Source organism: Melanerpes formicivorus, unplaced genomic scaffold (genome assembly GCF_026170545.1).
Source record: "Melanerpes formicivorus ecotype bairdi unplaced genomic scaffold, bMelFor1.0.p_v2 SCAF_21, whole genome shotgun sequence".
Classification (NCBI taxonomy): Eukaryota; Metazoa; Chordata; class Aves; order Piciformes; family Picidae; genus Melanerpes; species Melanerpes formicivorus.
Window position 1 is genome coordinate 1,553,655 of NW_027142373.1, and position 26,391 is coordinate 1,580,045.

General features: G+C 49.6%; 1 protein-coding gene across 4 annotated transcripts in view; it reads left to right on the plus strand.

Annotated features, from left to right (window-relative positions):
- Positions 1 to 26,391, plus strand: part of ABCC3 (ATP binding cassette subfamily C member 3) — a 39,343-nt gene that overhangs the window by 7,998 nt on the left and 4,954 nt on the right. For 3 of the 4 annotated variants that reach the window (XR_010988874.1, XM_068150969.1, XM_068150970.1), the window contains exons 2-25: positions 1,829 to 2,005; positions 2,536 to 2,661; positions 3,482 to 3,619; positions 5,278 to 5,403; positions 6,169 to 6,230; positions 6,875 to 7,006; positions 10,455 to 10,673; positions 12,764 to 12,941; positions 13,451 to 13,612; positions 13,801 to 13,893; positions 15,158 to 15,361; positions 16,484 to 16,630; positions 17,009 to 17,096; positions 18,037 to 18,103; positions 18,477 to 18,603; positions 18,921 to 19,097; positions 19,891 to 20,058; positions 20,778 to 20,961; positions 21,829 to 21,931; positions 22,576 to 22,729; positions 24,078 to 24,285; positions 24,780 to 25,090; positions 25,706 to 25,905; positions 25,996 to 26,122. Coding sequence is in view for 3 of the 4 variants with exons in the window: in XM_068150969.1 (XP_068007070.1) it covers positions 1,829 to 2,005; positions 2,536 to 2,661; positions 3,482 to 3,619; positions 5,278 to 5,403; positions 6,169 to 6,230; positions 6,875 to 7,006; positions 10,455 to 10,673; positions 12,764 to 12,941; positions 13,451 to 13,612; positions 13,801 to 13,893; positions 15,158 to 15,361; positions 16,484 to 16,630; positions 17,009 to 17,096; positions 18,037 to 18,103; positions 18,477 to 18,603; positions 18,921 to 19,097; positions 19,891 to 20,058; positions 20,778 to 20,961; positions 21,829 to 21,931; positions 22,576 to 22,729; positions 24,078 to 24,285; positions 24,780 to 25,090; positions 25,706 to 25,905; positions 25,996 to 26,122 (3,678 nt within the window). In the remaining variant the exon portion in view is untranslated. Of the gene's footprint in view, positions 1 to 1,828; positions 2,006 to 2,535; positions 2,662 to 3,481; positions 3,620 to 5,277; positions 5,404 to 6,168; positions 6,231 to 6,874; positions 7,007 to 10,454; positions 10,674 to 12,763; positions 12,942 to 13,450; positions 13,613 to 13,800; positions 13,894 to 15,157; positions 15,362 to 16,483; positions 16,631 to 17,008; positions 17,097 to 18,036; positions 18,104 to 18,476; positions 18,604 to 18,920; positions 19,098 to 19,890; positions 20,059 to 20,777; positions 20,962 to 21,828; positions 21,932 to 22,575; positions 22,730 to 24,077; positions 24,286 to 24,779; positions 25,091 to 25,705; positions 25,906 to 25,995; positions 26,123 to 26,391 lie in introns of those variants that run through there. The other variant, XM_068150971.1, reaches the window with a different exon arrangement.

The window sequence follows — 26,391 nt, forward strand, 5'->3', positions numbered from 1 at the left end:
AGGTTCCACTTTTATTCTCAGGGATAACTCAGTCAAATCTCAAAATCTGCCTTGATTTTTTATTTTTTTTTTAAAGGACAGAATTTTTGCTTTCTGGCCAGCTGCAGTTCTGTGTTCAGAAATGCAAGTCCTTTGCCTTGTTTAAATAAGAGTTAATGAAAACCTTTAAATGGCTTGGCAGCCACACAGTCTGTGTCTGGGATACAATAGGCAGCCTGTGCTCACTCTGCAGTTAATGGACATCTGGGGCAGTTTTGAGGTGGCTGTCAGACAGAAAGCCATTTCTGGACATTTTGGTCTCAATGAAAGGTTTAAATTAAGAGTGCTGCTTTCTCCCCTCTCACCAATAACTTTTCCCTTAAACAGGATCTTTGTTTTATTCTGTGCCCAGCTTGCCTTTTTCCAGGATTTTTGCCAGCAAGCAAAAGGAGCACAATTGCAACCATGCTGAAGCCATTGCTAAACCACATGTAATTTAAAGAGGAAATTAGAGTTTTGTTGACTAAGTGATAGTAGGTAAGCTCCTGCTTTACAGCTAAAGAGCTCTTCAGGTCCAAGCTTCTAGAGGGCATCTTCTGTCCCAGGCAGGGCGGCTGCTAGAAGAGCTTATCCTGTTATAGATGCTGGAATGTTTTGGTGGTGATTCACTCATGGGTGCTCTTTAAACATTATCTTCCCTTCTGGAGCCAGAGACCAGCTCACTGCAGGAGCACACAGAAGCAGATGAATGTGTGGATGCAGTTTGATTTGGTTTTGCCCTTGTATTTGAATTGCAGTCTAATGGCCTCTGTGGTGGTGTTTTGTGGCTGAAGTTTTCCCTAGGTCTGGACATACCTGTCTAGGTAAATGGGAATGTTCTTATTCCCCTAGCCCATACTTCTGTGCCTCCAAAGGAGCCACTTCTTTACTGGAGAGGCACTAACTCCACAGCAAAGGGCTCAGTTCAGGTGCACAGCTAATGGGTTTGAGCCACAGGTAACTCAGTCACAGCATCAGCTTGTAACCAGAGTGCACTAAGGTTACATTTCCTGCAAGTGTTTATTGATCACCTTTCAGGTACCTTCTCAGGTGGCAAAGTGCAAGTTGTGAATTTCCAGCAGGTTTGATTAAAACCAAGTTCCCCTCACCTGTGCTGTGTGTGCTGAAATGTTTGAGCTAGGGTGGCTGTTGAGTCCTAGGCACAAGTTGCCTGTGTGAGCTGTGGTGGCCAAGGTCACAGATGGAGAGCTTTGCTTGCGTTGTTTGCAGCCCCCCACCCCTGCCGTGCCTACCTTCATGGACAATGCCTTCCTGGTAGCTTTTGTTGCAAGAGGGAAGTGATTAGAGTGGTCAGTGAGCGAGAAGGACAAAATCCTAGTCATAATTGCAGGGGTTTTCCCCAGGTCAGCACAGCGTTGATCTGACAGAATTTTCCAGTGCTGGACCGTCTTGCTGGATGAGCTCTCAGGTTGAGGGTTTTGCCTGAAGAGCATTGCTTAGCCCTTGCACCCCAGGCTGGGAGTGCCTGAGGAATGCTGTGGTATCAGCAGCTGTAACTAAGCCTCTTCAGGGACAGAAACACAGGGAGTTCATCTGCTACAGAGCTTGTGTCCAAATCTGGGGTACAGGAGGGCAGAAGACTGTTTGGCTTTGCCCAGTATTGACAACTGTACTTAGCCCCTTTACTGTAGCAGCTCAACCACAAGTGGCTGGGATGGGTATTTTTGGAAAGCTTCTACTGAGGCAATTTGCTAACTCCAGCAGAATTTAGGCACAGCTCCTTCAAGCAGCTGTTCTGGTTTGCAGCACTTCTGCCTCTCCCTTAATAAATGTCTCCCCTCTTTTCCAGGACTCAAACCTTTCAGTGCACACTGATAATCCAGACCTGACTCCGTGTTTCCAGAACACCATCCTGGCATGGATCCCCAGCATTTACCTGTGGAGTGCTTTACCCTTCTACCTGCTCTACCTGAAGCACAACAGCCGGGGGTACATTGTGCTGTCTGTGCTGAGCAGGTTCAAGACGGTGAGGACCTCTTTGCAGTGCTCCATCAGTAACTTTGGAGTTCCTTAGCATGAGATCAGTGTTCAGGCAAGTCCTGCAGCAGAGTTTAAATGAAATTCCTTCTGATTTGTGGGAGATCTTGTGCTCAAGAGAGCTGGTGTAGCAATGGCCAGGTCCCAGGAAAGCAAGCAGTCATTTTGCATTGGCCATGGGAGAGCTGGGACTGTTCCTGAGAACAGTTCCAGCTCCTGCTGTAGGGCATGCCTGCCTTTGATCTGGGTGCTGTCTGGGTGTCTAAACAAAACTGAAGCCCCAGAGAAATACAAGAGTCTTGCTGCTGGGTGTGTGTGCAAGCCCCTCAGAGAGCAGCAGGGATGGGGTCCTTGGTGTGAGGACAGGGGGCAGTGCCACTGGCCTGGCTGCAGCTGAGCTGCCAGCAGCACTGCTCTGCACACCTTTACCTTGCTGCAGTCTGAATCCTGACAACTTTGCCGGCCTTCTGATTGCCCCTGGTGATTTACCAAATGCTGTTTGTGTCTGGGTCCTCTCAGCTGCTGGGTGTCCTGCTGTGGTGTGTGAGCTGGGCAGACCTCTTCTACTCCTTCCACGAGCTCCTGCAGAACAGAGCCCCCGCGCCGGTGTACTTCGTGACTCCGCTGATCGTCGGCATCACTGTGGTTGGTAGCAGCTTCTGTTCACTCTGACCAGTGAGAGCAACTCTCTTAGATGGGGGAGGTAGTAGACTCCTCTGCTGCCTTATCCAGGACTCTTCACTGGATGTCAGTACTGGTTATTGCTGCCAGTTTTGCTTACCCAAAGGCTGCAGCTGCAGACCTCTCCCTTGGGTAGATTCTGCTATGTAAAATAAAATCTCTATAATGGAGACATTGTTGTGCCTCCCACCTTGTTCCCATCTCTCCAGGCTTGTGATCCAGGTGTGGAGAGAATTTGGATGATTTTGCCTAAAGAAGGAGATAAGATAGTGCTTAGCTTGTGCATTACTCAGTGTTGTACTGGGCTTTGAAAGCACTGCTGGCTGTTCTTTCATTAAACAGAGACCAAATTGCCTTTGTGGCTGTTGTATGAAAAATGATGCAGTAAAATTTGTCCATTAAGTTTGGAATTCCCTTGGTCAGATATTTTAAACTCCTATTTGCTAGACAAGTCATGAGTGTCCATCTGGACTGGAGAAATGGCAGCTCTTACATTCCTTTTAAAATGTTTGTGGCTAATACTTGATTTTGCCTAGCCACAGGTACAAAGTCTGGTTTAAAGGCTGAATTCTGGAGGTGAAGCTCTGAAAACAGTAAAACCAAAGTATTTCATAATATTATAGATAAAGGAGGCTTTGCCATTGTCCTCTGAGAGTTATGATGGGGCCTTGTTTTGAAGAGGTCCTGCTGCCAACTAGGGCTCTAAGAGCTGCCAAGTGAGAGCAGGAACAAGGGGAGCAGAGGGGTGGGGTTGTGTTCATGTGCCCCTCTGTTTCTTTTACAGCTGTTAGCTACGTTGCTTATTCAGCATGAAAGGCTGAGAGGAGTTCAGTCCTCTGGAGTGCTCATTATCTTCTGGTTTCTGTCTGTGCTCTGTGCTGTGCTGCCTCTCCGCTCTAAGATCATGGCTACAGCAGCACAGGTAAGCTGCCACCCTTGTTAGCAGCTGGAGAGGTAGCAGTAAGGTCTCTGTGAAGGGAATGAATCACCCAGTTGGGAGTGAGAGCTGAGGCCAGCCTTTGCCAGGGAGGAAGAGAGGTTTGGTTCAGTTGCCTTGACACAGCCTTGTGTCACTTGAAGGGAACTGGGACTTCTCAAGCAATGTCAGAGAGCAGATTCTGCTTAGCCCCAAGATACACTGGAAACCTGACAGACTTGTGAGGACTGCACCAGCACTGTGCAGATGTCATGCATCAGACTTCTTTTGTTCTTTCTTTCTTTCTCCTCTTTTTTTCTTCCCCTTTTCCCTTGTGCGGGCGCCTTCCCCTACCACGTCTGAGTGGGGATGAGTTGAAGCTGACACATTGTAATGTGCAGTGTTCCTTTTCCTCTTGGGCAGTTTAAACCCAGCACACAGCGCCCTGGGCTTTCTTTAGTCGGTGCCTGGTGTGCTGAGGACAACATTTTGGACTCCAACCCTGGCTGCAAAGAGAGAACAGAAAGTTGGAGGGAGAGGACTTGTGATTCCTGTTTGCAAACAGCAAGTTCTGCCACAGTGAGGAAGTTGTGCTCTTCACAGCCCAAATTTCACTAAGTAGGGCAAAGCAGATTGCTTCTGTGATTAGATCATCAATGTCTGGGAGTGAAAAGAGTACTTGAGAAACATTAAGGTGATTGCTGCTCCTCGGAGTCAGCACTGGTTGCTTTCTGGAAGGGTTTTTAATGTGCTTGCTCTTTGGTGCCTGCTAGAGCATTGCCCATTTAGCAAGGCGTTTGCTGTAGCAGGGGTTGAGCTCAACCTCAAACGACAGCAGAACTTGAGAGAACAGCTGCAGTCCTGGGGAGGCTCTTTCAAACATCACTTAGAGACAGTTTTAAAGCTGTAGTGGTGGTGAATAAGTACAAATATTGGTCTATCAATGTTTGAATCCTTAATCAACTTGAAATCACGAGTGCAGAGCCTTAGAGCAGCCATCAGGAACATTTCTTCTGCTCCTGCCACTGCGGAGGACCAGATATTCTTCCTCCTGCACTTAAAGTTCAAACATTTGTCACAAACCATGAGAGCCTTCCCGGCTACAGCAGGGCATGAAGGAGCCGTAGGAGGGACCTGTCCTCAGCAAGGCGTTGTAAGGCAACTGCAGGCTCAGTAGGAAAGGAAATCTTTCAGGAGCAGCTGGTGCTGTGCAGCAGAGTGCTGCTCTGCAGCTTCCTCGGGAGGTGTTTGGCACTGCCTGCTTATCAGCAAGGAGATGCAAAAGCAAATGGATGTTCTCTGATCTGGGCTGACAATTCCTGCGCTTAACATGGGGGCTTGTGAGAACCCCTGGAGGTAACGGAACAGGTGTCATGTAGCCTGGATTCCACAGGGTGCCTGCATGCAGGGAAGATGTGTAAGCACTTTGAACTTGACATAGTTTAATGAAAAGCTTGGAGATAAGCCTGTTCCTAGGCACTGTGCAGAGCCTGTGCATACTTTGGTAAGAGAATTCCTGCTGGTAGCCACTTTGCAGTGTTCAGCTCTAGAGGAAGAAAGAAATGGGCAAAAGAAACTGGGAAAAACCTGAGAATATGAGAGTGGTGGGAGGGTGGGGAAGGACAACAACCCCAATTGTTTCTTGTGTTTCTTTTCCCCTCTAGGGCCATGTAAATGAAAGGTTCAGGTTTACCACATTTTACATCTACTTTGCTTTGGTAATCGTTGAGCTGATCCTTTCCTGCATGAAAGAAAAGCCTCCATTCTTCTCCCCTGTTAGTACAGACCCTGTAAGTATTCTTACTTTGGTTGCATGTTGCAGACTTTGTCATGCTTTGAGCCTTCCACTGAGCAGTTGGTGACTGAAACCAGCTCTGGATTGTCACTGAAATTGCAGCAGCCAGTGACCCTCTCACAAAGCCCTGGGAGTGGAGAGCAATGCTAGGTCTGAAGCCTTTCTGTGTGCCATCAGTAATGACAATGTGGTGGGAGCAGCTCTGCTTATTGCTTGACAGCAGCTGAAATTCCATTTGTGAACATGGAAGTGCACTTTGAATTATTTCAAGGGTGGGTTCTGTGGAGGTGATGGTCAGCTTGTCTAGCGTTGCTTTAGAGTGAGCTGGAGCCTGCAAGGGTTGTGGGGACAGCCAAGGTCTGTGTGCTGGGAACAGGCATGGAAAGCCCTTCCTTGCTGAAGGGATCCCTGGTGTCACAGCAGTGCCACAGCTGAAACTTCTTCACTTCACATGATGGTCTCTGTAAGGGAATTTGTTTGAGGCAAGCTGAGAGAGTTTAATTCATGTCTTAAGACAAACATTTCAGAAGCTATAGAATGACATTTGGCTTTTTGTGGTGTAAAGGCAGAATATGAAGTAATTCTTAAAGGTACAAAGTTCTGCATGATGTAGGTCATGAAAGGAATCCATTCCATGTCTCATTAGGCCATAGGTGCACACGTGTAATACATCCAACACCCAGACTGAGCAGCACAGGCTGGCTTCTTAGGCAAATGATGGGAAATGTTTTGCTTTACTCTGTTTCCCTCTTCACCACAGAATCCATGTCCAGAGCTTACAGCGGGCTTCCTGTCAAGGTTGACCTTTTGGTGGTTCACAAGGTGAGCTTCTCTTTCCCAGCTGTTGGACAGCTGACAGCCTCAACCTCTGCTTGTGATAGGTGCAGGGTTAGCAGTGCAGGGGCTTTTCCTCTCTAAGTTGGTGCTGGATGCCCTTTCAGTGCAGTGGTATCAGCACTTCCAGTGTTTGCCTTTCTAGAAGCAGCTTTCAGAGCAGCTCAAACTCCTCTGAAGAGTATTGCAATGTCTGGCATGGATGGCCAGGAGGGTACAGAACCTGGCTGTGCTTACTGCATGCTGCGGCAGAAACCAGGGTGTGAGGCTGTGTTCTGCAAGATTAACTGTGGCAGCCTTTCACCCACCTGGGGATGGGGCTTGTTTCCTGCTGAGGTTCCTGGCTGAGGGCTTTTTTATAGAGACCTTTTCTGTGCAGAGGGAAAGTACATGAAAGTGTGTACAAATGATTGCCACAGGCTGCTCCTGCTGTGTGTGAGATGCAAAACTGACATCAGGCAAACTGCAAACATCAACACAGGGAAGAAAGAGAGGTGGAGCTATAACTATCACCCTTTCTGTGAGGATGTTTTATCTTGCCTTTGTTAGCCTGAGAGAGTCCAAGAGTTACTAGCAGTGCTCTAAATATTGCTGTTCAACATGAACTGGGCTGTTTTTCTCTCTGTGTGCAGCATGGTGGTTCTGGGGTACAAAAAACCCCTTGAAGATAAAGATTTGTGGTCGCTGAACAAAGATGACACTTCCAAAGTTATTGTGCAACAACTAAGTGAGGAGTGGGACAAAGAAAAAGCTGAGTGCAAACAGTAAGTATGTGAAGAGGTCTGTCAAAGGAGGTCACTCCCAGTCCTTTCAGCACCAATAAGCTGCTCTGAACATGAGCTGAGTGCAAATGGCATCACCTCCTCAGCCCATCTTCATTCCATTAGTAGTCACATCTACTTATTTTAATGTCTGGGCACAGGCAGCAGGAGCCCTCTGGGGCTTGTGTGCCACTGACACACTTGTTAACTAGGTGCTTACAGTCTGCCTGGGCAGGTAGAGCCTTGGCCTTGTGGAGAAGGGCTGAGGATGTGTGAGCAGAAGGGAGTGAGGTGGTTGGACTGTAGAAAACAAGCAGCTTTCATCGCTGAGCTGGGAGATGTCTAACGCTGTAATTGCATCCCTGCTGGGTATGTTAAGGAACAGCACCATAAACCAAAAGGAGTTCCTCCTCATCCCCCATCCAGGGGTTCTTGGCCTGACACTATTTTTAGCCTTAAGGCTCTTAGCAGTGAGCAACTCTTCACTTCCCAGCAATAAAGAGATGAAACTCAAAATGTGAAAGGGAGGAGGGGAAGAGACATCCCAGGTTAAAGAGCTTAGAGCTTGCGCCTGTTGCCTAGAGATTTAGCAGCAAAATTCTGGTAGTCTCTGCTGGAAATGGGATGAGAGTCAGATATTGCACAGAGTTACATCCATGCTGGAGAGGATTCCTCTTTATTGCATCTTCTGTCCCCATCCAATATTAGGAAATGGTCTGCTGTGCAGCTGTGTTTTCTTCTCCCACTGGTCAGTGGCCCAATGGACTCCAAACAAACAGATGTCAAAATGGTGTGCTCCAAATGACAAATGTCAGTAAGCAGCAGCCCTGCACTGCCCTTTCACTGTGGAAATTCCATCTCTGTGGGGAGGCTCTCCTCTGTTCTTTTGCATGGTGTCCTTGCCAAATTGGAAAGGCCCTACTCTGTGATAGTGTTAGGAGAGAGTTGTAAGGCTCTTGGCAAGGCCCAGTGAGATGTGGAGAGCTCCACTTCACAGCTAAGACCTGGAAGCTTTCCAGCAGTAACAGCAGCAGCCTGGCTGTGGGAGCTCTGCATGCAGGCCTGGGAGGTTTGCTTTGGGGTTTTGGTTTCCTCATGTCTCCATTTTTACGGTGGGGAATGATGTGCATTGTCTGGGTTCTGCTCTGCTGATGCACAGACACAAATCTCCCTCCCTCAGGCTTTCATACAGCAAGAGCACAGCTCTGTGCAGGAGTGCCTGGGGTCCAGGAAACCTTCTGCTAGGAAACCAGAAACTGTGTCTGGAGTTTTGTCATGGGAGTCATTGCATGCTGGAAATCACTCATCCAGAGTGGGGCCAGCTGGCAGTGAAGTCAGCTATGAATTCTGGTGTGTGTTGAACTCGGGCAGAGTTTTGTGGCGTCTCTGTTGATGGTTCTAAGGTGGGGAAAAAGGCAAACCCAAAGCAATTCAGTGCACTGCCTATTGCTGGGTTTCATGGAGCTAAAACCTCTGTGGCTCTGCTTATTCTTTGGTCACAAGCAGGTATTGTCCTTTACTGCAGGCCAAATAACACTAGTGGTAGTTGCTTGGGAGCTGTTGCAAATGCTTCTTTTTAAACTCATTGTATCTGCTCTGAGCAAGCTGTTGTGATACAAAAATGCTGTGTCAAGTGGTGGATGTGTCTAGAGTGTCACAGAAAATATTTGCAGTGTGTGTAGCAGTGACTTTTAAAAACTGAATCAGTTGCCACCCTGGCAGAGCTGAAGCTTTGCACTGATTTTATGCAATGGTTGTCACATCTCTGCTCTTCTGAGAGCTGCAGCCCTTTGTTTCCATTTGTCCCCAGAGCTGTCTTGTGGATTACTGCTAAACCAGTGCTAACTATTCATTTGGTGCTGCTGAGCTACAGTAGAAACCAGCATGGCTTGAAGTTGTTATTAGAGATCATAGAGCCTGCAAAGAGAGCTTTTTCCCTTTGCTTTTGCTCTCTCTGTATGTGTGGCTGAAGTCTTTACTTGCCCACTTCACTGGGAGGTGTGCCTGCTTCTTAGAAAGTCACAGCTGAGCTGGAATCCATTTTGCCTCATTCTTAGTTAGCCTCCAATTGTAGAGACTTGTGAGGACAAATGAGGATACAGAGGCCTTGCCAGTACCACAGATAAAGCTCTGTCTTTTCCCATGAGATAATCTGCATCTGTTATCTGCCCTGCTCTAAGTGGCAGGAGACAGGTTTTGGTAAGCCCCTGGGTGTGAGCAGTCCTGGGCGCTGCTGCAGCCTGACCTCACCTGGCTCCCCGCAGCCAGCCCTGCCAGTGCAATCCCTCCCAGGGGCTGTTTGCTGTGGGGGAGCCCTCTGCTGCTAGCTCACTGCAGGGAACACCTTTAACAGCACAGAGCCAGGGGCCACCAGTCTCATTTCTTCACATCCTTCAATGGGTTTAACAGCCTCTTGCCAGGAAAAGGAGGCTGTGCTCATAAACTCTGCAGCTTGGGAAGGACAAAGACAACACTGTTTGTTCTCGTCTAGGGGAGAAGAAATAATAAATTGTCTGGTTCAGGGTCTCCCCTGCCCTCAAACTTTATTGCAGAGGAACTGGGCTCTGCACGTGCCTTTGTTTGAAAGGAGGTGAAGGAGTTTCTGCCTGTGGACGGTTAGCCATAGTGATTGTTCTGAGTGCTCACAGGCTGTTGGAATTATTTGACTCTGCAGCCAGCCAGCTCCAAACAATCTGCACACTTTGTGAGGATCCATAAATCCAGCCTCACTTGGTAGGACTTCCAGGGATTTTTCAAACACCTTCTAGTAAGCCTTTGCTGTTGCCAGGGTCTCTTTTCCATTCATCCTTTGTTACAAGGCTCATGTGCCCCAGACTCTAATTTCCTTTTGCAGCACCTGGATGTAACCCTCCTGGCTGACATTTGGGGAATTGTTCTTTAGATCCCATAGCACCCAAGAACCAACAGCAGTTTGATATCTGCTGCCAGGCTGCTCTTGGAGAGTAATTCATGGAGGAAATACTTTCCCAGCACACACCCTCATGATCAGATAAGGCTCAAGATTTAGTACAACTCCTAACTGAGTAGTTGTTGTAATATAGTAGTGGGCAGTCCTAGAAGAGCAAGGTGAAGGTGCCTGTAGTCATATGTAGATAACTGTTAGAAGAGTGCTTTGCAAACAGTTGGAGATTGAAGGTCAGCCCTGTGCTCTGCCAAAGAAGTCAAGCCTTCGTCTCCTGCTCCTCTGGGCCATGTTCTCACCCCATGGTGAGTGACTTTCTGGCCTATGGACTACACTTCATGAGAACTGCAGAGCAATAAAGCAAGAGTTGTCACAGAAGAATGACCTAACCCTGAGTACATCAGGTCTTGCTGAAGGCTTTGCTATTGACCAGGAGCAGAGCAGGGAGCAGATTTAGATGCCAGCCCAGTGCTGTGCACACAGGAAAGTCTCGTTGCATGTCTCTCATTGCTTGTTTCATTTCTCTAGGAAAGATGATGTGACCTACATGAAGAACTCAAATCATGTGCTGAATCATGTTGGTGGTGGTCCAGAGGAAGCAGAAGTTCTGATCAGAGACAAAAAGCAAACCAGAAAGCCTTCCTTTCTCAAAGCTTTGCTGAGGGCCTTCGGGCCATACTTCTTAATCAGCAGCTTCTTCAAGCTGATACAGGATCTGCTTTCTTTTGTCAACCCTCAGCTGCTAAGGTTGGTTTTCTGTGTAAGTGATTTCCCTGTGGAGGCTTGGCTCTGGCACAGGGTATCTGCTGTTGCAGTGCATAATGAGTTTGCCTCCCAGTGCTGTGTGTTTGCTCCCTCACCAGACAGGAAGGCTTGGTTGTGGACTGGGCTGTGAGCTGGGCAAGCTTTGGTGAAAGGCAGGCTCCAAAGACTCTCAGCAGCAGCAGACAGCTCTGAATTACAGATCAGCTTTCCTCTGTGCAGCATCCAAAGCGATTTCTCCCATTTCTAAACAATTGTTTGTGCCAGGGAGGCAAAGCTGCAGCTCTCACTTCTCTGCATGTTGCTGGTGGCTGCAGCACGCTGTGGAACACAGCTGGAGGGGAGATACTCAAGTGTGTGGTGCTGTGGCCATGCCACTGTCAGCTGGGAAAGATTCTGCACCACTTAGCTGAGCTCCTGTGTTCCTAGCTGTGCATAACAGTGAGGATGTGCAAAGCCCAGGTGCAGTAAATTTCCATGTGAAAGAAGGAAAATGGAGGTCTTGACAAAAGTGGTTTGTCCTCAAACTGTCCTGTGAGGCACAGCTGCAGCTCCCATCTTCAGGGGAGGGCAGCTGCCAGCCTTATCCATGCAGGAATCTGCATGGTCTCCACATTTTTTTTTTCTCTGTTAATGTTATTCTCCAAGAGAGTTTCACCAGATAACCATTAACAGTAGCAGTGGAAATGCCACCATTCCTATCAGCCAGCTACTTCTGATTTCCAAAGGCAAGGAAAACACAAAGTCCTGTTAATGGATGAGAGAGGCATGGACTTTGGGTGGCCACAGGAGGATGTGGGCAGAGGCCCCTGCTGCTTTATGAGTGTACTCAAAACTCCCTGGGTGTGGAGCTGTGCTCTAAGATCATCTGTGGGTGGCTTGTGCCATAGCCAGAAGCTGGCTAAGAAGAGGATCCAACCCAGTATGGTGACATTTAGTAGCTTGCAGGCTGCCTTCTCCAGAGTCCCTAGTGAAGATCAGGCAGCTGGCTTCCTCCTGCAGACACCAAGTTTCATCTATTCTGGGAATTTCTCAGTTTTGCTCAGATTCCTGGATCTGTTGTCAGTGACATCTCAAAGCCCATGATGGGGAGTTTCTTCTCAAGTCTAAATTCCTGCACTGCCAGGGAAAGGGAAAAAGCCAGGGCTGTCCAGTGGCACCAAGATAGTTTTGTGTTCTAAGATGTTTGCTGATTGCCCTGCTGGGGCTGTGGGGAAGAGTCTTTCCTGAAGCTGCCCACAGAGGGCTGGTGCAAAGCAGAAGGAAGGCTGGTGCAAAGCAAAGCACCCTCTGGGTGCAGCAGCCTCACGCTCCTAGCATGAGGTGTTGGAACCTGGTTTGGAGTTACCAGGTGTGTTCTCCCCATGCTGGTTATTTGAACCATGGAGTCAAATCTCCATTCCTCTGTATTTTGACACCTGGCCAGTGTCTGGAATCACAAAGGTGAATGTGGAGGGTGTTGGATAATGCCTGGCTCTTCTCTGTGTGGTAGTGTGCAGAGTTGTAGGCAGAGCAGCTGTGTGCAGCCAGAAATGGCTTCTTAACGAGTACTGTACAGCCAGTTTAAGGGTACCACCAACATGGGGAGCCCTTTATGCATCCATCTAGCAGGATGGCTTTGAATCTGGCTTTTGTGGGAAAACAGCCCAGGCAGGAGCACTCGGGCTGCTTGGGAAGGAGCTGGGGAAGAAAGCTGGCTCCACCTGCTTTGCTGCACTGTGCTCCTGTGCCCTGTCATTGCCCTGTGCCCAGGGGCTGCCTGGCAGAGCTCAGACTCAGCCCTGTATTTGGAGGCTGGATCCCGGGGGAATCCTGGAATCCTTCCACGTGTGTCATTTTCTAGGGGCTCATTTGCAAAGGGCAGAGCCCGGGGCATACTGGTGGGTCCTTGTGATGTTGTTTGACTGAAATCCTAACTCAGCTCGCATCCTGGAGAGCTGTTTGCTGTTTGTGGTTGGAGAGAGGAAGTGGCAGGATGCTGTGGCTGAGAGCTGGGTTGTGTCCCATTAAACTTGCTGCATGGTTTTTATTTTGGTTTCTTTTCCCTTTTCCTTCCCTGATCTTCTGAAAAACAGCATCTTAATCAGCTTCATTAAGAACAAGGATGCTCCAGCCTGGTGGGGCTTTCTGATTGCAGCCTTGATGTTCATCTGTGCTGTGCTCCAGACACTCATACTCCACCAGCACTTCCAGTACTGTTTTGTTACTGGGATAAGGCTGAGATCTGGGATCACTGGAGTGATCTACCGAAAGGTGAGACTAGAACACTTCATGACTTGGGGTGCAGAGCACAGCTGGGCAAGTGGCCTCAGCTCTCAAATCCTGGGGCAGAGCAGGCATGTTGGAGAGAAGCAGCTCCTGCAGAATGGAGGCCTGGGGGCTGGGGAGTTCTCAGGAGTGCCTCTGGCATACCTGGCAGAATTTTCTAGCACTGTGCACCTTACTGTGGGTGTGCTGGGAGGGCAGCAGCCATGTCACAGGCTCAGTTTAAATGTTCAGAGAAGGGGCCCAAGACAGCAGGGTCTGTGCTGTGCATTAGATGCATCTGGGTTTGCTTCAGAATGCCAGAGGCTGCTGCAGATGGGGCTGCTCCCCAGCACCTCCTGAACTCTCGTTCTTTGGAGCTTGGGAATGGGTGCAGGTGTCAGGTATTTGATTCTTGGAGAAGCACATTCTCAGAGAGTGTCTTGGTTTGCTGATGATGCTGTGTTTCTCCATGCATACCAAGTTTGTGAATCCACTGAACCTCTCTTGTTCCTCAGTCCCTAATCATCACAAACTCAGCGAAGCGCTCATCTACCATTGGAGAGATTGTCAACCTGATGTCAGTGGATGCCCAACGCTTCACAGACCTGGTGCCTTTCCTGAATATGTTGTGGTCTGCACCACTCCAGATATTCCTGGCTTTATATTTCCTCTGGCAGGTACAAACCTTGTCACAGTTTTCCAGGATTTGCCTAAAACAATGTGGAAGGGTTTCATGCTTTTGCTCATTTGAGCCAACGCTGCTTTTCAGCTGTTTCTGTGAGCTGCTGCTGGTTTTGCTCATGGTGGGGAGCAGCAGCACTGGGGTACAACAACAACAACAACAACTCACCTTTTGTCTTTCAAGACTTTAGGGCCTTCCGTGCTGGCAGGAGTTGCTGTGATGGTTTTACTCATCCCCTTTAACTCTGCAATAGCAATGAAAACCAGAGCACTACAGGTGAGTCCCAGCAGAGGAGGGGACATTGTCTGGACTGGCAGCTGTGCTGTCAGACATGAAGGCATTAACGAGCTGCCATTTGCACTGATTTACCTGCAAGTAAGATTGATCTATTCAATAACTGTATCCTCTCAGGTAGTTTTCCACAGTGAATGGAATGCACCCTAAGGGAAGGTGTGGCATTGACTCAGTGACTGTTGCTGCTGCTGGAGCAGCTGCTGGGGTTAGCCAGAAGTCTCTTTGTCTCTGTGTCCCTTTGCCCTGTAGCTGCTTCCAGGAGCATCTAGAGGAATGAAGTCCTTGGAGCTGTGACTGTTTCCAGAGATGGGAACTGAACCTGGCAGCTTGGGGTTTATGCTAATAGGCAGTGTTGGTTTGCATTGCTGCTGAGCTGGGCTAAATCTGTATCACTGTCTCCAGGTAAAAGGATCCTTTAGTCCCTTCTTTGTAGTCAGTCATCTCTAGTCAAGGAAGGCTGAAAAAAACAGTATTATAATAGTGCCCTCTGGCTCTGTGCCAGGAAAATCTAGTAAGTGGCTTGTGCTGGGCAGCCTCTCAGTGACACAGTGAAGACCTAAAAAAAAAATCAGGCTTTTGATGCAAAAAAGGTAAGAAATGGAAAATGAATATCAATGATGACATTTAAGCACAGCCTTAGTAACAGAGCACTGCTGTCACCTGCCTTAAAGAGACACACAGAGTTCCCTCTCAATTCCTTGGATGCTGACATTCAATTACCATCCCTTTTCTCCCTTGCCAGTCATGGGATGCTCTGAGCTGCCTGCCTGGGGTGCAGGTGTGTGTGAGTACAGCTCCTTCTCCTCTGTGCAGCTCAGCAGGGATTTCTTGCATTTGTATTTGTTTAAAGTAACAGAACGAAGGGCTGCATTTAGATGTATAGCAAAACCATCACCTAGCAGTAAAGCAGAGTTTTGCAGAGCTGCCCTAAGAAATAGAGTTATGCATATCAGGGAAGGAACCTCAAGAAGTCAAAGGAAGCAGCAGGGCTGCACTGGTGTGAAGTGTTCTTGAAAATGCAGCCCCTACAGTGAAGCAAAGCACAAAGCTTTTAGGTTCAGCTTTCCAGCCTTTTTCCTTCCTTTCTGATTTCTTTGGAGGGACAGACCTGCAAGCAAACTACCTGCTATCAGTCTGGCTTCCTTTGGTTCCCTCTTGCATCCTCTCTAGAAGCAGCCCAGGGATGAGAGTCTGGAAGCTCTCCTCTGTCCTCCCTGTGATACCGCTGTGTCTGCTTACAACCCAGGTGCAGCAGATGAGCTACAAGGACTCCCGCATCAAGCTGATGAATGAGATCCTGGGTGGCATCAAGGTGCTGAAGCTGTATGCCTGGGAGCCCTCCTTCTCAGGGAAGGTGCTGGAGATCCGGCAGAATGAGCTGAGGGTGCTGAGGAGAGCTGCCTACCTCACCTCCTTGTCCAGCTTCGCCTGGGTCAGTGCCCCGTTCCTGGTGAGTGGCACCTGCAGCCCTGCCTGAGCAAGGGCGCCCTGGAGGGAGAAGTGAGAGGCTTTCTGCTGGCTGAATGTACAGGGCAATAAAATGTAAATACTTAGAAACCCTCAAACTATTCACATGCTTGGAAGCAGAGTTTCCTGATCTTCAGAGCCTTTTTGCTAATCAGTATTAAAGTATTTCTTGGTAAAGCCTGCCAGTGGGAAGAGCTGTCTCAGGATGGTTTCCAACCACTTCAAAGTACTTCTTGTAACAAATTGAAACTAGAATTTGAAATCTCAGAGGTATTTGTGAATAGAAAATAAAAAAAGAAAAGGAACTGAGTCAGTCAGGACAATATTTGTCCTGAGCTTTCATTTCTACTTTTGTGTTGCAGTGCTCTGCTAGTTTTAGTGGGAGAGGAGCTGTTAAACTGTCCTGCAACCTAAAAAGGATTGATTTAGTGTAATAAAGCCCCAATGATACACTGACAGTTCTGAAATGCCTTCTCCTCAATTTCCTCTTTCCTCTGCTTTCTGCTTCGTCACACTGAGAAGCCTTTTGTAGGAAGGATTTTGGTAGCTAAATTCAGGGAAGTGCTTTCTCAGAAACATTCCTAGCCAGATCAAAGGCCCAGTCCTTGAGAAATGCTCTTAATGCCCTCCAGACCCTGCCTCTTCCACGGCTCCCTGAATGCTCTTTGCCGTTCCTGCTGGCTCTGGGTTTGCTGCATGGGATGGTCCCTCCCAGGTGGGTGGTTCCACTCACGCAGCAAGCCTGAGCTGGGATTTTGTTCCCAGCTTAGCCTGCAGTTGACAGAGGGGAAATGTTGTGGGGTGGAGCTGGAACTGCAGCCAAACCACAGCCAGATAACTGCTGCTTGATTTTTATTTACCCAATTATGTAGTTCCCCTCTCAAATCTCCTAATTCAGCTGAGTGCAGCCATGAGTAATCTGAAGGTTATTTCCCTCTGTATCAGCTAGCTCAGTGACTTGGCATTCTTAAAGTGTGCCAAAAGGTCAGGAACAGAGCACTTACCCGGTTTTGGCACTTCTGTTCCAAAGCTGCCTCTGGGGCTTGACAGCTTTTTAAAATGTCAGAATGTTGCAGATGTCTCACAGGGTCTCTCTGGCTTCCAGGTAGCTCTGACCACATTTGCTGTGTATGTCCTGGTGGATGAGAAGAACATCCTGGATGCAGAAAAGGCTTTTGTCTCTCTCTCCTTGTTCAACATCTTAAAGTTTCCTCTCACTATGCTTCCACAAGTCATTAGCAGCCTTGTGCAGGTAAGGAGTATCTGGTGCATAAGCTGGCTTGGACTTGAGCAAGAGGAGCCCACAGCTGTGCCTGGTTTCTGGAATGCAGAGATCCCTTGCATCTTCTCTTAGCTGGCTCTGTTCTTGCTCAGATCTGTTCTCTGCTGGTACCCTGCACTGGCAGCCTGTGCATCCTGAGGAGCTTGTCTGTGGCAATTCTGCGCTGCTCAGATGAACTCTGCTTGGTCTGAGAAATGTCACAGTCAAAAACTTGAATTCTAGCCTGAGACTGATCAGAGGGAAGGGGTGCTCAGGAAACCCATGCCATGCCACGTGCTTTCTTTCTCAGTGTAAGAGCATTAAGTTCTCATTAAAGAAAGATAAAATAACTCCACCCTCTTCCCTCAGATAAGTGTTTCCCTGAAGAGAATTCAGCAGTTCCTGAGTCATGATGAATTGGATCCAAACTGTGTGGAAAGAAAAGCAATTGCACCAGGTAAAGCATCAGTGTTCTTCTAACCTATGCTAACACAAGTACCTCATGTTTCTTTGGGACTGGCTGAGCTGCCAAACCCCCACAAATACAGCAATCTTGGTGTCCTGGTTTTCAAATGAGCTGCTCCTTTGGGAGGTGTGGTGGAGGTTGTTCAGGCTTTGTGGAACTCACACCAGCTGCTGGTTTCATTTTTGAGCTTTGAGATGAGGTACTGGGCCCAAGTTCACATTAGAAGCGCATTGGGTGCTGCCAGCGCTGGGTCATGAGCTGCATCCACTGACTAGGGGCAGCAAGAGCTGCTCCAGCCTATCTCTCTGCACAAGTGTTCAGGAGCACTGTGAGCTCTTTTGATATCTTCTGTTGGAAACAGCATCCCAAAACAAGCAGCAAACCAGGTGGTCTCAGAGAAAGGTGTTGCCTGGTGTAATTTCCTTTGGAGATCCTGTGGTACCTGAAATGCCATGGGCAGAAGGAAGCTGTGTGGCTGTCATTACTGCTGTGCACTACCCCACCAGGAGCTAGAGAGACAGAAAGTCTCAAATCTGTAACTTGTTAGACTGGCAAGCAAAAAGCTGCACAGAGGCAAACTTTATCTGATGAATCAAAGCCAAGAGTGCAGTGATCCCCTGTTGACCTGGCAGTGGGCTCCACGGGCAGGTTCTGCTCAAGTGCATGAGGGTTCTAAGCAGCAGTTCCTGGGCCTGGCCTGGCTGGAGCAGGGTACAACAGGACCTCTCTGCAGCTCCATGAGTCTCCAGGCTCACAGTCTACAGCTAAAGCTGTCATCACTTATTGCCAGTCTGAACATGCCAGCCTTGAGACTGTGAAGGGACCCACAGGGAGCCTGGAACACTCACAGCCCCAGACTGCTCTGTGCCAGCCTCAGCTGTGCTGTTTTGTGCAATAACTGCTTGCCCTCTCTCCTTGTTCTGTCATGCAGGCAATGCCATCAGTGTGATACATGGGACATTCAGCTGGGGGAAGGAGCTGAAGCCATCACTGACAGAGTAAGTGTCTTTATGCCATTGTAGTGCACAGCCTCCTGGCTGCTGGGGGCTCTCTGTGAAAGATGTCCAATGGTATCTGCAGGCTCACCTCTTGTTTCCATGCCCCATATGTGCATCTCTTCTGTAAGGCTTGCTACCAATCCTGCTGACTGACAGCCCACAGGATAGGTTACTGCTGCATTCCCATTTGCTCCTACAGTGCTGGTTACTGTCAGCAGCACACAACAAAGGGAGGAGAAGAGCAGTGACCAAGCTGTGCTTGCTGTGCCCAGACAGGCTGCTTCGCCACTGTGCACTTCAGCCCTGGTTTAACGATGCTTCATGTCTTTAGTAAACTAACATTTAATTAATTTCCAGCCTCTTTCCTCCACAGTATAAATCTGTTGGTGCCCAGTGGTGCTTTGGTTGCCATTGTTGGCCATGTTGGCTGTGGGAAGACTTCTCTGGTGTCTGCTCTCCTGGGTGAAATGGAAAAGCTGGAAGGAGAAGTGGCTGTGAAGGTTGGTTCTGTTTAATGTGATTTAGCTGTAGTTTGGAGAGGAGGTGCTGCTGCTGCTGGTGTACCTCAGGAGAGGGGCTTCTGCTTGCTGCTGCACCAGCTTGGCTGCCTGCTTCTTTGGATCCTGCCCACACCTGTTCAGTTGTGGTTTATGTAAAGTGATTTCCCTGATCTACAGCTGCACATCAGCAGTTAGCACACATCTATGGTGTGGATGTGCATCTGACCAGCTCTGTGTGCTGCAGGTTTCAATCAGCTCTAAGCATGAACTGCAGCTGATTACAAGACATAGATTTCCTTTCTTCCTCCTCCCTCAAGGGTTCTGTTGGTTATGTGCCTCAACAAGCCTGGATCCAGAACGCCACACTGAAAGATAACATTTTGTTTGGCCAAGCTCCCAACGAAGAGAAGTACCAGCATGTTCTGGAGGCCTGTGCTTTGAAACCTGACCTGGAGGTGCTGCCAGGAGGGGACCAGACAGAGATAGGGGAGAAGGTAACTTTGGTTCTGCCGTTCTTGTTTGTCTGGCTGAGGAGAGGCTGCATTGAAGTCAGCACTTGCTGTGGTTTATTTCTGCAGCAGCATCCCTGCTATGATCCACACTGAGATGTGCAGGGCACTTCTGTGGGGGGCAGCTGGACTTCAGCTTGTTTCTAACTCCCAGCGTGTGTCTGTGCTGTGACACACAACTGCACAGCCAGCCTGGAAGGGCGGGGCTCCAGTTTGTGTCCAACAGTAAAGCTGCATCTACCCAGAACAGTCCTTCCTTTTCCTGTGGGGATAAGGAGGAAGGAACATATGGTCGAGTGACAAAGTGCTGTGATCAGCCCTTAACAGCTCATTTTAATGAACAAACTTTACATCTGTGATTAGCAGCAAAGATTTGTTTTCATAGGCCACTGAATCTGAGCTGGATGGCACGGGGTGGGGTGGGTTTGGGTGTGAGATGAGAGAGGGGGAAGATATTCCAGGTGCTGCAGCCCTGCTTTCAGTGTTTGCATTTTAGAGCCTGGTTGATGATCTTCCTGTTACAGTTCTGTGTTTTAGCAGCTCCCTGTAGGAGCTCATTGAGCAAGGGGCTTTATTCCATCTGCAGCTTGCTGGGTGAGGGAAGCTTGGCAGCGAAGAAGCAGATTTAGAGCTGTTCTCTGCCTGTCTCTGGCTCCAAGCGAGTTTCTCCTCAGCATCTCATGTTTCAATTTAGCACCCGTGTGCTGTGCTGGGTGAGAGCCATCGAAGATCCCAGTTGCTGTTGTGTGATGTGCTCTGCTCTCCTCTTTCCCCCCAGGGCATCAACCTGTCAGGGGGCCAGCGGCAGCGGGTGAGCCTGGCGCGCGCAGTGTACAGTGGCGCCGACCTCTACCTGCTGGACGATCCTCTCTCTGCTGTGGACTCACACGTGGCCAAGCACATCTTTGACAGAGTCATTGGGCCAGATGGGGTCCTTAAAGGCAAAGTATGCTGACAATTAGATCTCCTAGAAGTGCACACAAGCTCAGTGATGCTGCTGGGGAACAGGAGGGCTCTTTGCCAGCTGGAGCACTGCTGGGTGCTGTGCTTAGCTGGCAGCCTGGACACCTCTTCCCCACAGCTCCAGCTCTGCAGAGAGCTGCTGCCTAGGCACGCCCAGGGGTGATAGCATCTTGTCAGGACGTGTGGAGGCAGAAACCTGCTCTGTGTTTTAGAATCCCTACTGTGAGAGCTCCAAGAACAAGATGTTTGTAGGAACTTGTAAAGGTTGTCAGCTTAGTGGTGCTCATTGTCACTGAGAGACAGGGCAGTGAGGAAGCTGTCGCAGCTCACTGCTTCTACAGAGGTCTTTGGCAGTGTACATCCAAACTGTGGACCTTTTGCTTCCCCTCCCCAAAGATCTTGCTTTGATCTTCTCAGATTATTTTAGTGTTCAAAAGGCAACAGCTGCAAAGAAAATCAGCAGAAGGGAAAAGGGGAATGATAATTCAGTTGGTTGACTTCCCTCTGTGGTTGTCTCTGCCTGCAGTTTGTGTCCATGTTTCCAAGCTGCTGTGGCTGGCAAGGACAGAGTATTTCACTGGGGTACGATCCTTCCCTCCACGTCCCAGACACGTGGTGATGTGTGGGCTGCTGGGCAGTGCTCATCCTCACAGCAGTGCCAGCTGACAGCTGTGGGGCTTTGCTCTTTTTCATTCTGCCCAGACCCGAGTTCTAGTGACCCATGGCATCAGCTTCCTGCCTCAGGTCGACCACATCATTGTCCTGGTGGATGGCAAAATCTCTGAAATGGGATCCTACCAAGAGCTTCTGAAACAGAACAAGGCCTTTGCAGAGTTCCTGCGCAACTACGCCTTGGAGGAGGACATTGAGGAGGATGAGCCAACAAGTTGAGTGCTGCTGTTCCTTCAGACCTGCCTGGCTCTCTCACCCAGCCTGCAGCTCCTGGCTCTGTGTCCAGTGTCTCTGCTTCTTCCTGACAGCCCAACGCTTGCCCCTGAGTCCAGAGCTGTGTCACTCCTTAATGTCTCCACAAACCTCTGTCAAAATTTCATGTGGCTTGTCCTAAAAAAGAAAAAAAAAAAAGGGGCAATTTTTGTGTTAGAAATTATCTAAGAGCTGGGGATTTATTTCCCAATTAGCAAGGCCACTCCCAGCAGGAAAGCAGAGCCAAGCCCAACCTGGGCTTGCCGTCCAAGGGGTTTTCCAGAGCCTGGGGATTTCTCTGTTTATTTGTTGGGGGTTTTTGTGCAGCCAACTTCCAATGATGTCGCTGTTCAGCTGGCTGCTGGGTTGCTTTTCTCTTGGTTTGGTGCTGATGGGATGATAGAAGATGAAAGCCTTTTGGTAGCTGTTTTCTCTGTGTGACAGCCTTCCCACGCTCTATGCTGGCGGCACTGCTGCCCTCCAGACAGGCAGAGGGGCATGCCTGGCATCTTCCAGCTGCAGCAGAGGCTTCCAGGAGTTCTGACATGACTCCCCCATCCCAGGATCATGCCTAGAGCATGCCCTTGAAGTGAATTCAGCTAGAGCCAGCTGTAACACTATTGCCTGGTATTTCTGGTGCACTGGAGGGATGTGATGCCAGTGCAGCTGGCAGCCAGCCTGCCTTCCTAGATCCTTGCTGTCCGACTAGGAGAAGGGATGCGAGCAGAGCTCTGGGGGACTTTATGCTCTGTGGTTTTCCTGCTGCAGTGTTTTTTTTCATGACTTTGGCTTTGCTACAGCAAAACTGAGGTGTGATCTTGCCTTGCAGTGCTGGATGATGAAGTTCTGCTGGCTGAGGACACCCTCAGCATCCACACTGATCTTGCAGACAATGAGCCAGTGACCAACGAGGTCCGCAAGCAGTTTCTTAGGTAAGCACAGGGCTCGTGCTCACAGTCCAAGACAAAACACACCTGACACTAACATGCTTCTCTGGGCTTTAGTTTCCTCTTGTAAATGAGTTGGTTTAGTGTCCCTTAGAGAGTAAAAGTGAGGGAACATGCAAAGAGCAAAGCCCTATTCCTGCAAGGCTCTTTTTCATCTTTAACTGAACCCATATCCTAGAGAAGCTCTCTGGTTCCCAGGTGACACCACTGAATGCATTTTACCTGCACAACCCTGACCTGCTGCCAGCTGGGTGAAAAATAAACACTTTGCATTGTGCCTCTCCATTGGGAATCTGGGAATCCTATAAACCTTTCATAACCATACCCACAGCTGCTATCCTGGCACTGAGTGCATGCAGAGAAGCTCAGGGGTTGGCTCTGAAATGTCTGTCTTGTGATGAAGCCTGTAAAGGCTTTCACTAAGGAGCCCAGGACCTGCCACAGCCTCTGACAGGTTCTGTACTTCTGGCATCACTGAATGCTCAGAGGGGTGGCAGCAGTACCCCTAGGTCTGAGGGAGGCTGGCATGGGAATGCAGCAGAGGAGCTAGAAATAGGTGCAAGCTGCTGTGTCCCTGCCTTGCCTTAGCCCTGCCACAAGATGCCCTTTGCCTCCTTTGTTTTGCCTAGGCAACTCAGCATCGTCTCTTCTGAGGGAGGAGAATGTCCCAACAAAACGTCAACCAAGCGAAGGGTCTGTGAAAAGAAGCCAGCAGAGCCCTCTCTGCCCAGGAAGAATCCCAATGAGAGGCTTGTCCAGGCTGAGACCACTGAAACAGGCAGAGTATGGTCTGAGTATGGTCTGAGCCCTCCCTTCCCTCTTGGGAAACTTCATTTTTCTTTTTCCATTTGATGCAGTTCTGGTGACTGTGGTGTGCAAATCCTGACCGCAGCCTTTAGGCGTTCATTTGGTGGTCACTGAGCATTCACATTTGGGACTTTGGCAGAGGATTCTGCAGCTGGCAAGGCCTAGGTGTTTAGGGGAGGGAAAAAATACTAAAAAATCCCTTCCAGCTGCTGCCAGAGTCCCCTGAGCCCATGCAGCACTGTGCTGCACAGCTCTGCCTTAGCACTGCAGAGCTCTCGGCACTCTGGGGTTCCAAACCCTTTGGCTGCTGGTTCCAGCTGCAGCAGTGGGGCTCTGCTGAGCTGCAGCAGTGGGGCTCTGCTGAGCTGCAGCAGTGGGGCTCTGCTGAGCTGCAGCAGTGGGGCTCTGCTGAGCTGCAGCAGTGGGGCTCTGCTGAGCTGCAGCAGTGGGCAGGAGCCACTCCCATCCTTGAGAGCATTTTCTGCTCATTGGTGCAGAAGGGGCTGTTCTTCTGAGCAGGAACAGAAATGGGAACAGAGAAAAAGAGAAGGAAGAAAAAGAGGGGAATGCAAGAGCAACAGGACAGAAAGGAGCAGTGAAGGAAACAGCAGCATGGAGGGTTTGTTAAAGAAAAATCCTTCCTGTGCTTCAGAAGGCCCAGAGTGTCCTGCTCACTCTGATGTCCCTGCTCTCAGCTCTTTCTGGGGGTTATTTTGACTTTCAAGACCCAGTCAGATGCACTTGGTCCTTTCATTATTCCTTGTTCAGACACTGAGTTTTGTCCTGAGTCTCTGTCTCTTTTGCTTCTCTGCCTTTTTGCACTGCCTTAGAGACAGCAATTTTCCTTTTTATGCCACAAGCCTCCTCTGTTTATGGGCCTGTTGGGGGGCACCAGCATTTGGTACCTCATTTAAGCTGCCATAAAGACACCTGCAGGGAGGCACACTCAGCACTTTTCCTAAACAGGCCATTTAAAGCAGTCTTGAGCTTGCTCTGCCTGCCAGACTGCTGCTTTCACCCCAAGCCCTTGGCTCCAGTTTTCATTCCCCATCCTTTGCTGCTGTTTGATCAGCCTCTTTGCTTGCCTTTTTCCCCCCCTTCCTCTAGCACAGTCTTAAAACCTAATCCCCCCAAACTAATAATATATAGCTCCTCAGAATGGAGAAGATCCTCACCCCAAGGTGGAGCTCAGGCAGCTGAAGTTTCTCCATGGTGTGTTGGTTTGGGTGGGTTTGAACTCAGCAGTCGCTCTGAAGAAGTTTGTTCTGTGTGTCTAAGCCCCTGGACATTGTTGTGCCAAGCAGCTGTGGTGTGTGGTTTGCAGGTGAAGCTCTCGGTGTTCTGGCAGTACATGAAAGCTGTCAGCCCTGTCCTGTCACTGCTTATTTGCTTCCTCTATTGCTGCCAAAATGCTGCTTCCATCGGGGCAAACGTGTGGCTCAGCGACTGGACCAACGAGCCGGTGGTGAACGGCACCCAGCACAACACAGCCACGCGGGTCGGGGTCTACGCTGCCCTGGGCCTCCTGCAAGGTGAGGCCAGCAGGGTGCTGGCATCAGGTGGCAAAAACATGGCACCAGGGAGCCCAAAATTGCCCCCCAGATCCTATCCTAACCAAGGGAAAAGACTCAACCTGGAGCTGCAAAGTCTGAGCTCAGCCCAACATAAGTGATTTTGGTGTGAAGCTGTTGGAGGGGCTGGGTGGGCGATGTGGAGGCTTGGGAGAGGGGAGCTGGAGAGAAAGCATGAAAAAGTAGGTGCAGAAAAGGCTGGAGGGTTGGGGTGAAGTTGTAGCATTAGGGCTTCATGGGGGCTTGCAGAGAGCTGAGGGAAGATGGTAGTGAGTGTGGACAGCAGGTGAGTCCTACAGGACTCCTGTGCCCTAGGCTGCAGTGCTGAGGGGCACGGTCAGAGCGGAAGGCAGCAAAGGGAGAAAAGCTGCTGGCACCACAGAAACCACTGAGAGCCAGAGCTGCGTGCTGAGAACCTCTGCTCTCTGGCTGACTTCTCTCCTCCTCACTGCCAGGCCTCCTAGTGCTCATCTCCTCCTTCATCCTGGCCATTGGGGGCATCAAGGCGGCACGGGTGCTGCACACAGCGCTGCTGGAGAACAAATTCCACACCCCGCAGGCCTTCTACGACACCACCCCCACGGGCCGCATCATCAACCGCTTCTCCAAGGACATCTACGTCATCGATGAGGTCTTGCCACACACCATCCTGATGGCCCTCAGCACCTTCTTCAGCTCCTTGTCCACCCTGATTGTCATCCTGGCAAGCACTCCGCTCTTTGCCGTAGTGGTGGTGCCCCTGGCCGTGCTGTACTTCTTTGTTCAGGTAACTGCAAGAGCAGCTGGCTGCCCTGCCAGCACCTCTGCCCTTTTCCTTGAGTTTCTCTTTAGGAAAATAGGGAGGGAATTGGAGTATCTGAATTGCAACCTGAGCTTCTGAAGTAAATTTGTATTTGTGCAAATCTCAGCAAAAGCAAGGTGCTGTCAGCTGTGGACACAGGCTGGGCAGGCACAGCACCGGTTTGCTGCTCAGCAACAACAAGAAGCTGCTGAGCACGCCCTGTGCACCCCAGGGCATGCTGTGTGTGTGTCTGACATGCTGGTGAGGAGCTAAAACGTTGAAAAAGACTGCATCAATATTATTGATTTCTGAGCAAAACCCAAGGTTATTTGATAGGCTGCAGAGCTGATAGTGGAGGTGCAAATTCATCTTTATTTACCTGAAAAGTGAGGCTGCTCTGAAGGTATTCATTGGGCTGGGCTGCATCTAAAGGGTCAGAGAAATGCAGCTTGCAGCCCACAGAAACTGCAGATCCCCAGAGCTGTGCAATGGAGCACAGAGGTTCTGGAGGGTTGAAGCTCATCTGTGACAATGTCCTTAGAGCCCTTACCCCAACAAAAGGCTTCAGCCTCAGCTAACAGCTTCCTGTGCCCCTGGCAGCGATTCTACGTGGCCACCTCACGCCAGCTGAAGCGCCTGGAGTCGGTCAGCAGGTCCCCCATTTACTCACACTTCTCAGAGACAGTGACAGGAGCCAGTGTCATCAGAGCCTACAGACGGGTGAAGTCCTTCATAGACATCAATGACCTGAAGGTGGATGAAAACCAGAGGAGTTACTACCCTGGCATAGTGTCAAACAGGTACAGCAGGACACAGCTTCTCCTTCACACCTGGCTGTGTTTGCCTCCCTGCCCCAAGCTCCCCCCACTGACCTCTGCCCTCCTCACCAGGTGGCTGGGGATCCGAGTGGAGTTCGTGGGGAACTGCGTTGTCCTCTTTGCTGCCCTCTTTGCTGTGGTGGGGAGGAACACACTGAATCCTGGCCTGGTGGGACTGTCGGTGTCCTACGCACTGCAGGTGTGTGGCAGCCTCACCCGTGGGGCGGTGGGACAGGAGATGCTGCAGACACAGCAGTGGTCAGGTGCTTGTTAAAGCTGCAGTTAATAAGGAAATCAGAAAAAAATAGCCGTGGGACATCTAGAAACAGTGCAAACTTGCACTGATTGCTGACAAGCCATCAGCAAGCTCCCATGAAGTAGGACTTCAGAGCACTTTGGGAGCAGCAGGGCTGTGCTGCACACCAGTATCCCCAGCAGCATGCAGGAAACTCAGGAAGAACCAAGTGC